Genomic DNA, 12,748 nt, shown 5'->3' with positions numbered 1-12,748 from the left:
GGAAATGTTTGCACATATATTTCATTATTAATCGATCCGTCATTAGGTATGCATGAAGCAGTTGTAATAGGGATTTTTTTTCATTTTTTTAATTGTTTGTGCAAGTTACAGATGTTTTAAAAGTTTTTTTAATAAATTTTAGGTTTTTTTTAAAAAGTAGTGCTTAAAATAAAATGTTTTCATATGTTTCCTTGCCTATATGGAACATTCTCTGTGCTCCAATGTTAATTTTTGTTGCTGAATGCTGTAACCCATGTGAGAGATTTTATTTCATTTTTAAGAAATGTCGAATTAAAAAACCACCATCTTTCCTCAGCATGCATCAGAAATACAGATATTATCATAAGTACCTCTAAAATATTTTTTTAATTTTGAGTTTACACAATATAAAATAAGTGAATAAAAATATAAACTGAAAAAAACTAAGGAAATTCACCGAGGGGGAAAAAAACATGACCATATTGTTCATAATTTCCATTCCAATTTTGTTTCAAAATGTAAATACCTGGCTTACTCTAAAGCTAACATTTTTTTAATGTGACTTCTCATTTTCTCATTTTCATTGTATCTTTTTCATATATTTTAGTTAATATCTTGGTAATGCTTTGGCTTAAGACATTTTGTTTGGCAGCCAGGTAATCAATCAGACTGATGTCTTATCCATCAAACACTGAGTGAAAACCTTTGAGTAGTAAAGAAGAATTAAGACATTGATTAAAGACAGTGCCTAAACAGATCAAGAGGTTGTGTCTGTCATAAATGTCTCTTTCAGTGTCCTTTCTATGGTCAAGGTAGGTATGGACTGCCTTAATGACTGCAGGGAAAGAAACAAATGATAATACTTTTGATGAATTTGAGCACATAGAAGAGATTTCCAGTGAACAAAAGGAGAAGACGTGCATTTACACATGTCCAGCTGTGAACAGAGGGTGATGATAACTGTCCTCTTCAGTCACTACTCAATCTTGATTTCCCCACCCTAAGTCTCTCCCGCTCTATTCCTCTCCCATTTTAGTGCCTCTCTGCTTTTCCTAGTTGGCAGCCACATCCCTTCTCACAAATCCATACTGGCTAAAAGGAAAATTCCCACCCTCTATCATAAATCTCCTGTACCAAGATCTATGCCCTTCCAATTGCCAACCCACCCCAGAGTATTTCCTATCTGACTTTCTTCAGTCCCCTCATTTTCAGCTGTGCTTCTTTTGCCCTCAGACACACATATCAGAGCCCTGAGGTATCCTACTTGTGGCTTTTCCTCTTGCCAGCCAGAGGTTGCCATGGCATGTGTCTACTTTCACCTCTTCATGTGCACATGTAGCGGCATGCTGCTGGACAGATGAATCTGCACTGCTGTCCTTGTGAAAGGAAAGGGACAGTGTTTGGTCTGACAGGAATTTCAGAAATCTGGATAAATGTGTTGGCTGAATAACAGATGCAGGCTAAAAGCAGTCTGCATTTATCAAATGTTTCTGCAGATGAAAGGCTGATAGTGAAAGAATGGAAAATTGTAACCCTAAGCCAGGCTCTTTTCCCTCACATTTTAATAATACAATTTACAAAGAAACTTGTTTAAAAATATTTTAGAACAGCAAATGAGTTCTGCTCTCAGTATTGTTCATGTTACTTAGCCACAGAAATAACAGAACTCCAAGAAGTCTGTTAGTAGAACATGACCAAATTTGCCTATTAATGCATAGTTACATGAAGATTAATACCAGCCAAGCTGCCAAAATTCTAGACCATCTAGATTCTACACGGTTGGGCCACGATCAGAATCACTATAAAGGGAATTTTTACTCTGGTAAAAACTTTAAACTTTCACAAGGAAATAGAAATGCCAACAGAAGAGAATGTCCTGAGTAGCAGATAGAGAGCAGCTTAGAATCTCAATGCTTCTTTTAGGTGAATTTTTCTCACCACTGTGCCTCAACCTCCAGTGACATTTCTATTGCAAGCTTGTTCTTGCTTACTTCTCTCAATGTACCTTTAAATCAGACCCTTATTACTCTTTGATTCTGTTCCCATATTTAGTTTCTCATCTCAGTTTAATCATGCTGCTTCTTACACATGAAAATTAGTTGACTGATGTTGCCGGGAAGAATTTTTCCACTCTGTCTTTACGGCCTGGAGTTTAGAAACTGATTAGTTGACTCTTCCACCTATGGAGGAAGCTGTAATATCACTGCCTTCATGGAATTGAAAGCATTTTCAGCTTGTAGGGTGCTGTTTCTGGAAGTTTGTAGAAAACTACAAAGGGTTTATAAAAGGCAGCTATTAAGGTTATCACCAGAGCTTTAAGATAACTATGCAGACAACAACTCATAAATTTTTCAGCACAAATGCAGAAAAAGGTGGTGGCAAGTCCTATATCAAGATTGCCCGAACCTTTCCAGTGCCAAATATTTCTCTATTGTTTACAGCAGAAATTTGACAAGTGTTTGGGATAGTATCACTTCCCAGTATTTTTTCAGCCATATTTTAAGCAATTTAAAAAATCATTTTCATTCACCTTACTTTTGAAAAATTTCAGCACATTTTTTTCTAGAAGAGAGATTTAACACTATGAAAAAGACAGGAAGATTACAGTAATATACACTTTATTTTTTTCCATCTTTTTAAAGTAAATATTAAAAGTGTGATTTGTATAATCATTTTTAATAATGACAAAGTTGTGTGTATTTGCCTTACATACGAAACGGTTCATTATTAGGTTAATAAACGGGGAGTGTGTGTTGTATTTTTTAGCCATATGGAAGCAGTGCAAGAGCTGTTTAGGTAACTCAGTAGGTTAAAACAATTACAATACACTTCATAAATCACAAGCAAACAAGATATTTTAGGGAAGGAGCGTGACGGATGAGGTCACCAGATATACAATATGTCATTTAGTTAACTTAGGCCCATATTTTTCCCATAATGTAGTAGATGAACTCATTAGTTAGAATGAAAAACAGTAAGAAGGAGGCATCTGGCTTCCAACTGCCTGTTTCTGACAGGGTTAAGATCACTAGATCTAGTAATGATTCTGCTTTGTCTACTGACATGGCCTTATGCTGTAGAAAACTGATGAGGTTTGCTGAAAATTTAGTGTCTTACTGTCACAGTGTTAGAACATGGACAGATGTAAACAGCTTCTGTTCATGTTTACCATTTTGCTAAGTTGCTTTAAGTATTTAGGATTTTTATAAAATAATAGATATTTCTGGTTTAAGAATTTTCTAAATTACTTTATGAATCAGTATTTATTTCTGCATAAAATTCAGAAGACAACAGAAGTGCTAAGACATGGTGTAAAAGAATATGGAACAGAACTTAGAGAAATCCAGTTTTATAACTAAAACTGCTTGGATATTGTGACCTATGATAAGAAGTTTACCATTTACCTAAAGTAATACTAGTAATAATAATAATGCTGATCAAGAAGGTCTTAAAATACATTTTTTCACCCATATTTATGTGGATTTTACATATCCTAATTTGCTGGGATTCTTACCTGAAAGATAGTTAAGAAGTCTTAATAGCTCTTAATTTATTTTTCCTTAAGGCACAAAATGTAAATTGAACATTCTAAACCCTTATTCATTTAGCTTGTTTGATGTTTTAAAAATGAGAGTTAATGCACTCCACTTAGTAGTTTTTAGATATTGTTATTCATAGCGATAAATCAGACTCAGCTGAATTGGCTTAGTGTAGCATATTTGTATTAGGTACTGGGGATACACACAGCAAAAAAAGTAAAGATACAAATCTGATTTTTGTGTAAATCAAGTACCCATACAATTGCTTGAATTTAAACTAACTTCCTTTGATATTTTTTTCCCTAAATCCTTCCAATAAGTGTTATGTACTTTATAGTATGTCATACTGAAATTTAATGTCCACAAATATAATTTTACTTCCATTTTTAGCATCAAATGGTGCAGGCCTCCCATTGTTTTATTTTCATTTAGGAACAAAGGTTTGCAAGTCACCTGCTGATTAATTAAGTACAGTTCTATTTATAGCATCTCAAGATTAGTTCTATTTTTTTTAACTTGCTATGCTGATTGGAAAGCATCTCCATAACCTTAATTATATCTTGATGACTGTCACTTTGCAAACTAAAATTTATTCATGGTGAGTTTATACTGGTTTTCTTGTGCCAACCCTGTCATCCCATTTTGGGTTGTTTTTTTTTTTTAATTTTCATCTACAGCTTGTGATAGCTGTTGTATAACTTTTCAGTATCAGTTTGGCCAGACTATGTCAGCCAAGCTCTTCTCTGCAAGAGTAGATCACTATGTATCTCCATAGTGGCACCTCCACATTTCTCGATTATGAAGACGTACACAGTATTACATAATGAATCCTTCCAGAGCCTTCTCTAATGCTGTTAGTGCTTAGCTGTTGCAGGATCTATGTATTAAAAAAAGTTTGGAGCCACATTTGCCTTTTCTGTGATAGTATTGTATTGGTAACTAAACAGTTGATGTATCCAAATCCTTCTCATCAGTCGTTTACCAAAGATGAATTCCAGTTATAATGGGAAGCTCTGTGACCTTCACTAGATCTTCACAAAGCTTTTCACTATTAAATGTAATTTGCAGTTCTGCCATAATGCCTTCTAATAATACTGCTTCTGTGACCATCAGTTGTACCTCTTAATTTTGTCATCAAATTTCACCACAATGTTTTCACCTCAATTCTTTATTCAAAATTTGAACAAAATAACTCCCATGGTAGTTTTGCTCAGTGTGATAGACTTTTCTTTCAAAAGTAACTGATGGCTCCTTCTTAGCCAGTCCCTTTTCCCACATTCTATTTCCTGGGGCTCATGACTAAATTACAATCTGTTGTGACAACCTCAGCTTTACTGAGTTTACTATATTGACCCTACTTTCTCTGAACAATAAGTATTGAAAAGCTCTTTTAAGAAAGACATTTTTAAAATTAGTCTCATTGCATTCCATTACTATTCTTTACTCCAAAATAAATCCTGAAATCTTGCTTTCTGCTGAATATTTGCAGTTCTCCAGATAATTTTTTTTCCTGTCTCTTAAAAAGAGAAACATTGTATGGTCTTTTCCAGTGATGTGTTACTATCTCCAGTCATCAGTTTGGCAAAAAATGCCTACTACTAGACCAGTAATATCATGGATATTTCTTTCAAAATAGTCTTGGTATCAGTTCATTACTACAGATTTTAATGTGTTAAAATCTTTCTTCTGGTTTACTCAAGGTAGTTGACTTTCCACAACTGTATTTCTATCAGGTTTTCTGTTCAGCATTGTTGACCTTAATGGAAATTGAGGTTGGGTGTAACCTAACTTCACCATGTAGTGGACCATCCTCTCTTTTCAGTGCCCTCTTTTCATTTGCATAATAATGGAGCCTTATGCCATTTTATTCACCATACATTTCATGGGCAGCAACCTGTTTCACTGGCTGTCCAGTACTAATCTTCCCTTCAGTTGAGAAGTGTTATCTTTGTATGGATGGAGTTTAAAGAGACAAGCAGAAAATTCATTAGCATCATTCTGTGGATCAGATGTCTTTCTGTGCCAAATATAGGCAGTACTAAGTAGATACGGATCTTTTTGCTTCCTGACCTGGCAGATGCTAAATGCATTTGATGCAGCTCATAAATCCAGTTTCTACTTCCTGCTTCACAAAGAGCTCATATCTATTTGATAAGATGTGTTTAAGGCACTTAAGAGAAAAAGAAGGAAGTGGCTTCAGTGTTTATGGCTGTTAAAAGAAGAAAACAATGCTCCTTTATAATGGGTGATTATGCATCATCTTTTTAAAAGCCTCTTCTGTTCTTTCTTACTACTTGTACATATGAAGAAGTTTACATGACCATTAGTTGAAACACATAAATAGTCTCTTGCAGATTTTTTTTATGTATACATGTATGTGCCCACATGCTAAATAGGTATTTTTTATCTGACTGTAACAAAAAATCAATAGTGAGATACGAGATTGTTATTAAAGTTACATTTCTGAAGCGCATTTTTTTGGTAATAGGGCTTTATTCAAATACGCCAAAAATATTGCCCATAATATCTAAACCACTGTATCAGACCCATTAAAAAAGTGTTCTTAGTTCATAGATAGGACAGCTAAATTTTGTAATCAAGACAAGTAATTTAATGAAAAATAATGTAGTTTTAAAATAATCTAGGAAAGCATTTTGTTAACAAAAATAACCCAATTTGTCTTTCTCTAAAAAAATTAGGATGTAAGTTACAACTCTAGCTGACTTTTGTCTAAACATAGCAACTTATTCTTATTTAATAAAGATTTTGTGTCTGTTTCACTGAAGTAATTAATAGAGGTATGGTCTTCTCGGTTACAAGATGCTGTAGAATCCTTTTCAATCTGGAAATGTTCCAAACTCAACAGATTTCACTTGCCTATATCTATGAAGCTGTATTTATTTTGTTCATCAATTGTTCTTGAATTACTTAATTTACCTTTTGTGGGAAAAGAAGAGGTATCTAAAAATCAATAATAACGCTTGGTTTTTTTCCTTCATGTATAAATTAATCTGTATTCAGTGCAATGATGTGTGTAGAAATGCATGTAATACACATTTTTTAAAAAACACAAAGCTAAAAAATGGTCTAGCAGTTTTCTTTTGAATTCAAACTTAATATTTGATTACAGCAATACAAAAGTAAATTTTACAGTAATCCAAATGCATAAGTGATTGCAATTTTCTCTTCTAGTAGGCTCAAGGATAATACAGTTCTACAGTTGATAGGTGTTTTTTAGTGTTGTTTTTGCTGCCAGTATTTTGCTGTTTGATTACTGTGTGAGTAGTGGCCTGTAATTTCTAAATGTCCCTGAGTTTGTATAATGCAATTTTGGGCTCCTTCCAAGTCTGTCTATATGCCAAACAGCTGTTGGAGGTAAAATATTTTGTATGTAGAATGAATCTTTAAGGTTCAAATACCATTATTTGTGGCCTAACACATTTCTGTCATATAAAAACCTTACGATGATATTTTATGGGAAAATATCAAACTAAATTTTGTTCATAATCTCTGTTTCGCTGCAGAGACACCAACTGTGTTTCCAGAAAACATCAAAGATAAAGAAACACCAACACCGGTTGAAGATATTCAGCTGGAAAGTTCTATTCCTCATACAGATTCTGGAATAGGAGATGAACAGATGCCAAATATTTTGAATGGGACAGACATGGAGACCAGCACTGGTCCTGATGCTATGAGTGAGCTGTTGTCTACTTTGTCTTCAGAAGTGAAGAAATCTCAGGAGAGCTTAACAGAAAGCCCCAGTGAGATTCTGAAACCTGCATCATCAATATCCAGTATCAGTCAAAGTAAAGGAATCAATGTCAAAGAAATACTGAAAAGTCTTGTGGCAGCCCCTGTTGAAATTGCAGAATGTGGCCCAGATCCAATCCCTTACCCAGACCCTGCACTGAAGAGAGAAGCTCAGGCTATTCTTCCCATGCAGTTTCACTCATTTGACAGGTATATGGTTGGACTTATTATTTTATATTGATGTAATTCAGCAGTTTGAAGGGCTTTTATTTCTTCAAGAAGGTTGTTCTACTATTGGTTGGTATTATAGTATGCTAAAAACAACAGCACTGTGTCTCTCTTTCTGCATTACCAACAGACCACATAGTATAGACAAAAGTAATTCACCTTGTTCTTCTCTGTTAGCAGTGAATAAAACTCTATGAAGTACTTGGGGAAAAAAAACCTGTTGCAAAGAAATATATGTACAATAAAATCTTTTTTTCTTTAAGATGCTATTTTAGTGAGAAGAAGGAGGGGCAATATCTTCTGATACAGAACAGATTGTGCAGAAATTCAGTGGAATTTTTTTTCAAAGGCTTAAATCTTAATTAGATCCATCATTGAACTGTTTTCTGGTACTGAAATGCTTTGACCATGGCAAATTGTTTGCTTGGTCATGGTGGAAACCAGTTTCCTTTTAGGTCTTTCAATAAGAAGCTGTTAAAGCTCAGAAGTTAATGCTTAAAACTAAATTCACAAACATTTCCACAGAGAGTCCTTTTTTGTTGGTTTCTTTTCTTTTCTTTTTTTTTTTTTTTTTCCCCTTGGTCTGTATCTTCCTAGTTTCTAATGAATATACTTGCCATTAAATGTCCAGTCCCTCTCAGTCATCCTGAACAGAGATTGTGCTGTTGTGGAATTCTAAGCAACCTTCCAGAAGTATAGTCCCATCCATTGTGAGTTTAGACCTAAGTCCTGTGAGTGTTGATGTGGTTGTATTTTACATCTTTTCAGTTTCTTCACAAAAATATTTTTAAAATGTTAAAAATTGAATCAAGGCTTAAAGACAATTTAAGACATGTCTTGAAAACTTAAAAGTGTATTAATTTATCAGGCAGGTTCAGGTAAAGTTCCGGCAAGTAAAACACTGAAGGAAATAAAAAAAATAAGGCAGAAAAGAGTTATCTTGTGATTTATGAGGAAAAAAAAATCTATATTTACAGAAAACCTGCAAAAATATAAATATCTTTATTAAGCCTTAAGAAAAATAATATTCAGTGTTTTCAACATAACATAAACAGTAAAGTGCAAGAAGATATGTCAGAATTTTAGAATAAAAGTGAAGTACTTTTCCATTATGAGGTCCATAAAAAAATCTGATGTCGTCTTGTCTCTCTATATATAAATAATGTTTTTTGAGAAATAATTTGATTAAGAATCAGATAGTGTCTGTTGTAAGAAAGATGATTTTATCAAGATAGGAAAAGTGAAATATTCTTTAGAAGCAAAGAATATATCCCTTTCTAACATTTTAGGTGTTAAATAATATTTTCAGTCTTAAGACTTTTCTAGAGAAAGTTCATTTAAGAGCTTTTTATTAAGTTATTTTTTTTAGTTCATCAATATGCATATTTTTATTTTAGATTGACTTCAATATGAAGTGAAAAATATTTTTTTCTTCCTATACAGTTAATTTTTCCCCTGTGAAGAACCACCATATTTCAGAATGCATGCTTGTACATTAAGCAGTATAAAACATCATGCTGCTTGTAGAAATAATCACATCTTAACTGTAAACAGCAAAAAGAAGTTTGCTTTATATAAATTTCTACCTGGGTTAATAAGAAAAATATTTCATTCAGAGAGCAGTGGTTGATTCACAAAATGCCAGACACCTAAATTAAAAAGGAACATATCGTCTCATGAGATGTCTTTGCCATTGTTAGAGGGAACTTGGCATGAAAACTTGGCATGAAGGTGATTGAAGACGTGAATTTTACTGTGCATTTTAAAATTATAGCCCTATAAGGAAGCAGTAAAAACTCCAAGGGCCTGCAGTCAGTTGGCCATAACCTTTATTTAATGTGAGCACCTCCACTTAATTGTTCGTACAACAATGTGACTGCTTGTACCTTTTGAACATCATTAGTAGTAGTAGATAATATAAAATTAGAGAATTATTTGAGGTGTCTTATGTCTAGAGCTTATAAGTTTTGATAGATATTTAATACTTAATAAGTTTAGCAGCTAATGAGTTTAGTGGTTTGTTTTTTCCCTGACCTGTTACCCTGTCAACCAAATGTGATGATTTCCCGTGCACTGCCATGTTGTATCTTGGTAGCATACATTGTACATTCAGCGTTTGGAATCATTCACTTCTTCAGAGAAAAAAAAAATAAAGTGGTAATGGGTAAAGTTTAGGCAAAAGAATTCACTTTTGCATCATTTTTGGTGATTTATTTTTCCCTCTCTTAAATAAATATCCCTGCTGTCTGATTTTGATGAGTGAGGTAGATGATGATTTTTATTATAACCAACAGCTATGAAGGGGAAAATGGCAGGTTCAGGCAAGTCCAGCAGACTGTGAAATGTTACATTCTTTTATCCAACTAAACAAATGTTTTTGAACTGTGGCCATCTTGGTAAAAATACAGATGTAATTAGCCCATCAACTAAGACCTCAACTGATTGGTTCCACTCCTTGGCTGCATTATTGAATGATGGTCACTGTTCAAGCAAGATTTTTCTTATTGCCAGAATACTTATTTGACTACTGTAACAATATTTGGAGGCAAATATGGATGATGATGGTGTCAGTTTTCCAAATTATGAAAGTGGAGCAGATTCAGATCTGCTATATTCAGACCCTATAACTTTTCATGGGGGATGAAACAACGATATGGGGGGAAAACATTTGAATAGTATGTTGAAATAATAACTGAACAAATTTAAGTATTAATTGACAAAGCAGCGTGAATTTTGCCTAGTGGTGATTTCTGAACATTTTATTTCCTGTAGATCCCAATAACTATTGAAAAACTGAAAAGAAATTATAGCAGGATTATCTTTCCATACTTGTTCATATAAATGAGATTGTGTTTACTAATACAGTTAAATAACAAACTGTTTGTTTGGGGTTTTTTTTAAAGCTAAACTGTACCTGTAAAACATATTTCTCTAGGATCTTGTGTTGCTGTAGTTTATGCAGCTTTTGGTACTTCACTGAGAAATGTGGCTGTTGGTCATCTTTATTGTCCCTGGGGAGAACCATGAGCAATGGAGTGTATTGTTTTGTCAGATTCTATTTGTTTCAGGTTTTATAAAATAAGCACAGTGATTCCATATTTATAAGCAAATCTAGGTTTGAGAAATGTATTTTTCACATTAATCTGAAGATAGTCATTTTGAGGATAGATTTTTGTTGGTTTGTTTGTTTTTTTGCATTTGGATGTCTGAGAGCCTAGCAAAAGAGCAGTTGAGGTAATTTTCTTTAATTATGATCATGGATAAAGGTAAACACCATGTAAAGTAAACTCCTGTAAATAGAATTGAAATTGAGAACTATATTTTAGCATTTAATATGATGTGTTTTGCTCTGTATGATCTTTTAATTGTACACTGCTAATGAGTCCATAAGAGTCACTTTGTATCAGGCTACCGCGTATTCTCCCGTGGAATTTGCGCAATCATAAATGAAACATAAAAGCAGAAAAAGTGCCCAGCATGTTTTATCAAATGGGAGCTGTGTGTAGCTAATGTATGCAGCAGTTCAAGTGCTATCAAATGTAAATGATGAGGTGATATTGATGAAAGGAGGGGATTGAGGTCTCGGGGGGCGCTGATGACGGATTGAACAGAAGCGGCCTTGCGCCGCACGTAACTCAAGTCTGTCGTCTTCACCACTCAAAGCCGTAATGGGAGGTGGCAGTCTGAAATGAGTTGCCACGGCAAAGAGTATTATTTTTGAAATGCTTTCACACAAATCACTAGGCCCTGCATACAACTTAGTTTCATGCTTTAATGTCATCAGGAGGCACAAATTGGTGTGTCTAATTGTTTGCCACCTGCCAGCAAAATGAGCTGCCAGGCAGCCAGACGGGTTTGATTGTCTGTCAGCTCTTCAATAGATTGAGAGTGACAACATCAAAAATTTCACTTCAAACTCTGAAGCTTAGAGCAGCTTTTCAGAGACCTCTTCCCCACAAGTGCTTCTGGACAACTGCATTTTTCAATTAGTTTTCAATATATTGCTGCCTTCTGCCTCATCTGTCTTAAGGTAGCTGTAATTACATTATAAGCTATATAAACAGATTTCTGGGACACAAGAGCCTGGATCCTCAAAGTTATGACATGTCTTTTAACGTCAGACTGAATTTCTTGAAAATGGCATCCAGGTTGACGTTTTTAGAAGCAAACACAAAGGGTGATTTCACCTAGATTTGCAACTAATGGAGCATAACTCACCAATAATTCCTTTTTGCCTTCTTATCTTCCATCTGACAAAATTCAGTCCCTCTTATTGATTTTTAGGGTTTGGGGATTTCTTGTTTCTTTTTTTTTTTTGGTCAATTTACATTGGTCCCACTAGATACAACCTAGATCATTATGGTTTTTGAATTTTTTTCAGATCCTACTCAGTATTGCATTTTGAAGCTTACACTTCACTCTCTGCTTTTTTCTAGTAGAAATTTCTTAAATTTCTTACATGGGTGCTATTATTGAAATTGAGAGTGCTTGTGGCTTTGTCTCATTTATTATTTTTTCAAACTGAGGTGATTTACATGTATTTTCTGTTCTTAGAATTATTTCAATAGGAAGAATGCTTGTATAAGCAGAAAATCTTGAGTTCATAGAAATTAAAAGATCAGGGTTTTTTGCTGCTATTAGAGATGTGATTCCATTTTAATCCATTATAATTTCATAAATTGGAAAATTATGGGTTTGCTTAGTTTACATACTTGGTGAAATCTTTCGGAACGTATTTGAGAATATTTTGGAGAACACATCTTTGAAATATTTTAGTTTTGATTTTTGCAGTTTGTTTTCTTTTCTCCCCCGGACAGAAGGACCTTGGGGCTAGTTTTAAAAGTGCTAGTTAGAAAAGGTGGACAACTTGTGAGATCCAGTCAGGTCTCATACATGTCCTTCCCATTAATACAGAGACAGGTGGTCTTCAAACATATGATTAATTTTATGTAGGTGTGCTATATTTAAAAGTATTACTCAGAGAATCTATGTATTTTGCTAGAATACGGTGGTGGGGTGGTTTTTTTTCTTTTTTCCTCCTTTTTTTTATAGTTAACTGATAGAATGGGAAATGGCAAGAACAGAGAAGATGCATTGAAGGTTCAAATAGAGAGGTTCAATGTCTATCTGTTGTATGATTTGCCACCTTTGGGAGATCATTAGTATGCAGTGGTCTACTAAGTCATTTAAATAGGAGGCCATATTCCTGTTAGTCATTAGATTCTCCAAATGATGGTTGCTGGAAAATG

The 12,748-nt window shown here is 34.1% G+C and overlaps 1 protein-coding gene across 9 annotated transcripts in view; it reads left to right on the top strand.

Annotated features, from left to right (window-relative positions):
- The window catches only part of NBEA (neurobeachin), a 452,703-nt gene that overhangs the window by 163,400 nt on the left and 276,555 nt on the right, over window positions 1–12,748 (top strand). For all 9 annotated transcript variants that reach the window (XM_064409011.1, XM_064409015.1, XM_064409017.1 and 6 more), the window contains one exon: window positions 7,043–7,481. In XM_064409011.1, the coding sequence (XP_064265081.1) occupies window positions 7,043–7,481 (439 nt within the window). The remainder of the gene's footprint in view (window positions 1–7,042; window positions 7,482–12,748) is intronic.

This window comes from Passer domesticus, chromosome 2 (assembly GCF_036417665.1).
Source record: "Passer domesticus isolate bPasDom1 chromosome 2, bPasDom1.hap1, whole genome shotgun sequence".
Lineage (NCBI taxonomy): Eukaryota > Metazoa > Chordata > Aves > Passeriformes > Passeridae > Passer > Passer domesticus.
This window is presented reverse-complemented; position numbering and strand designations above follow the sequence as displayed.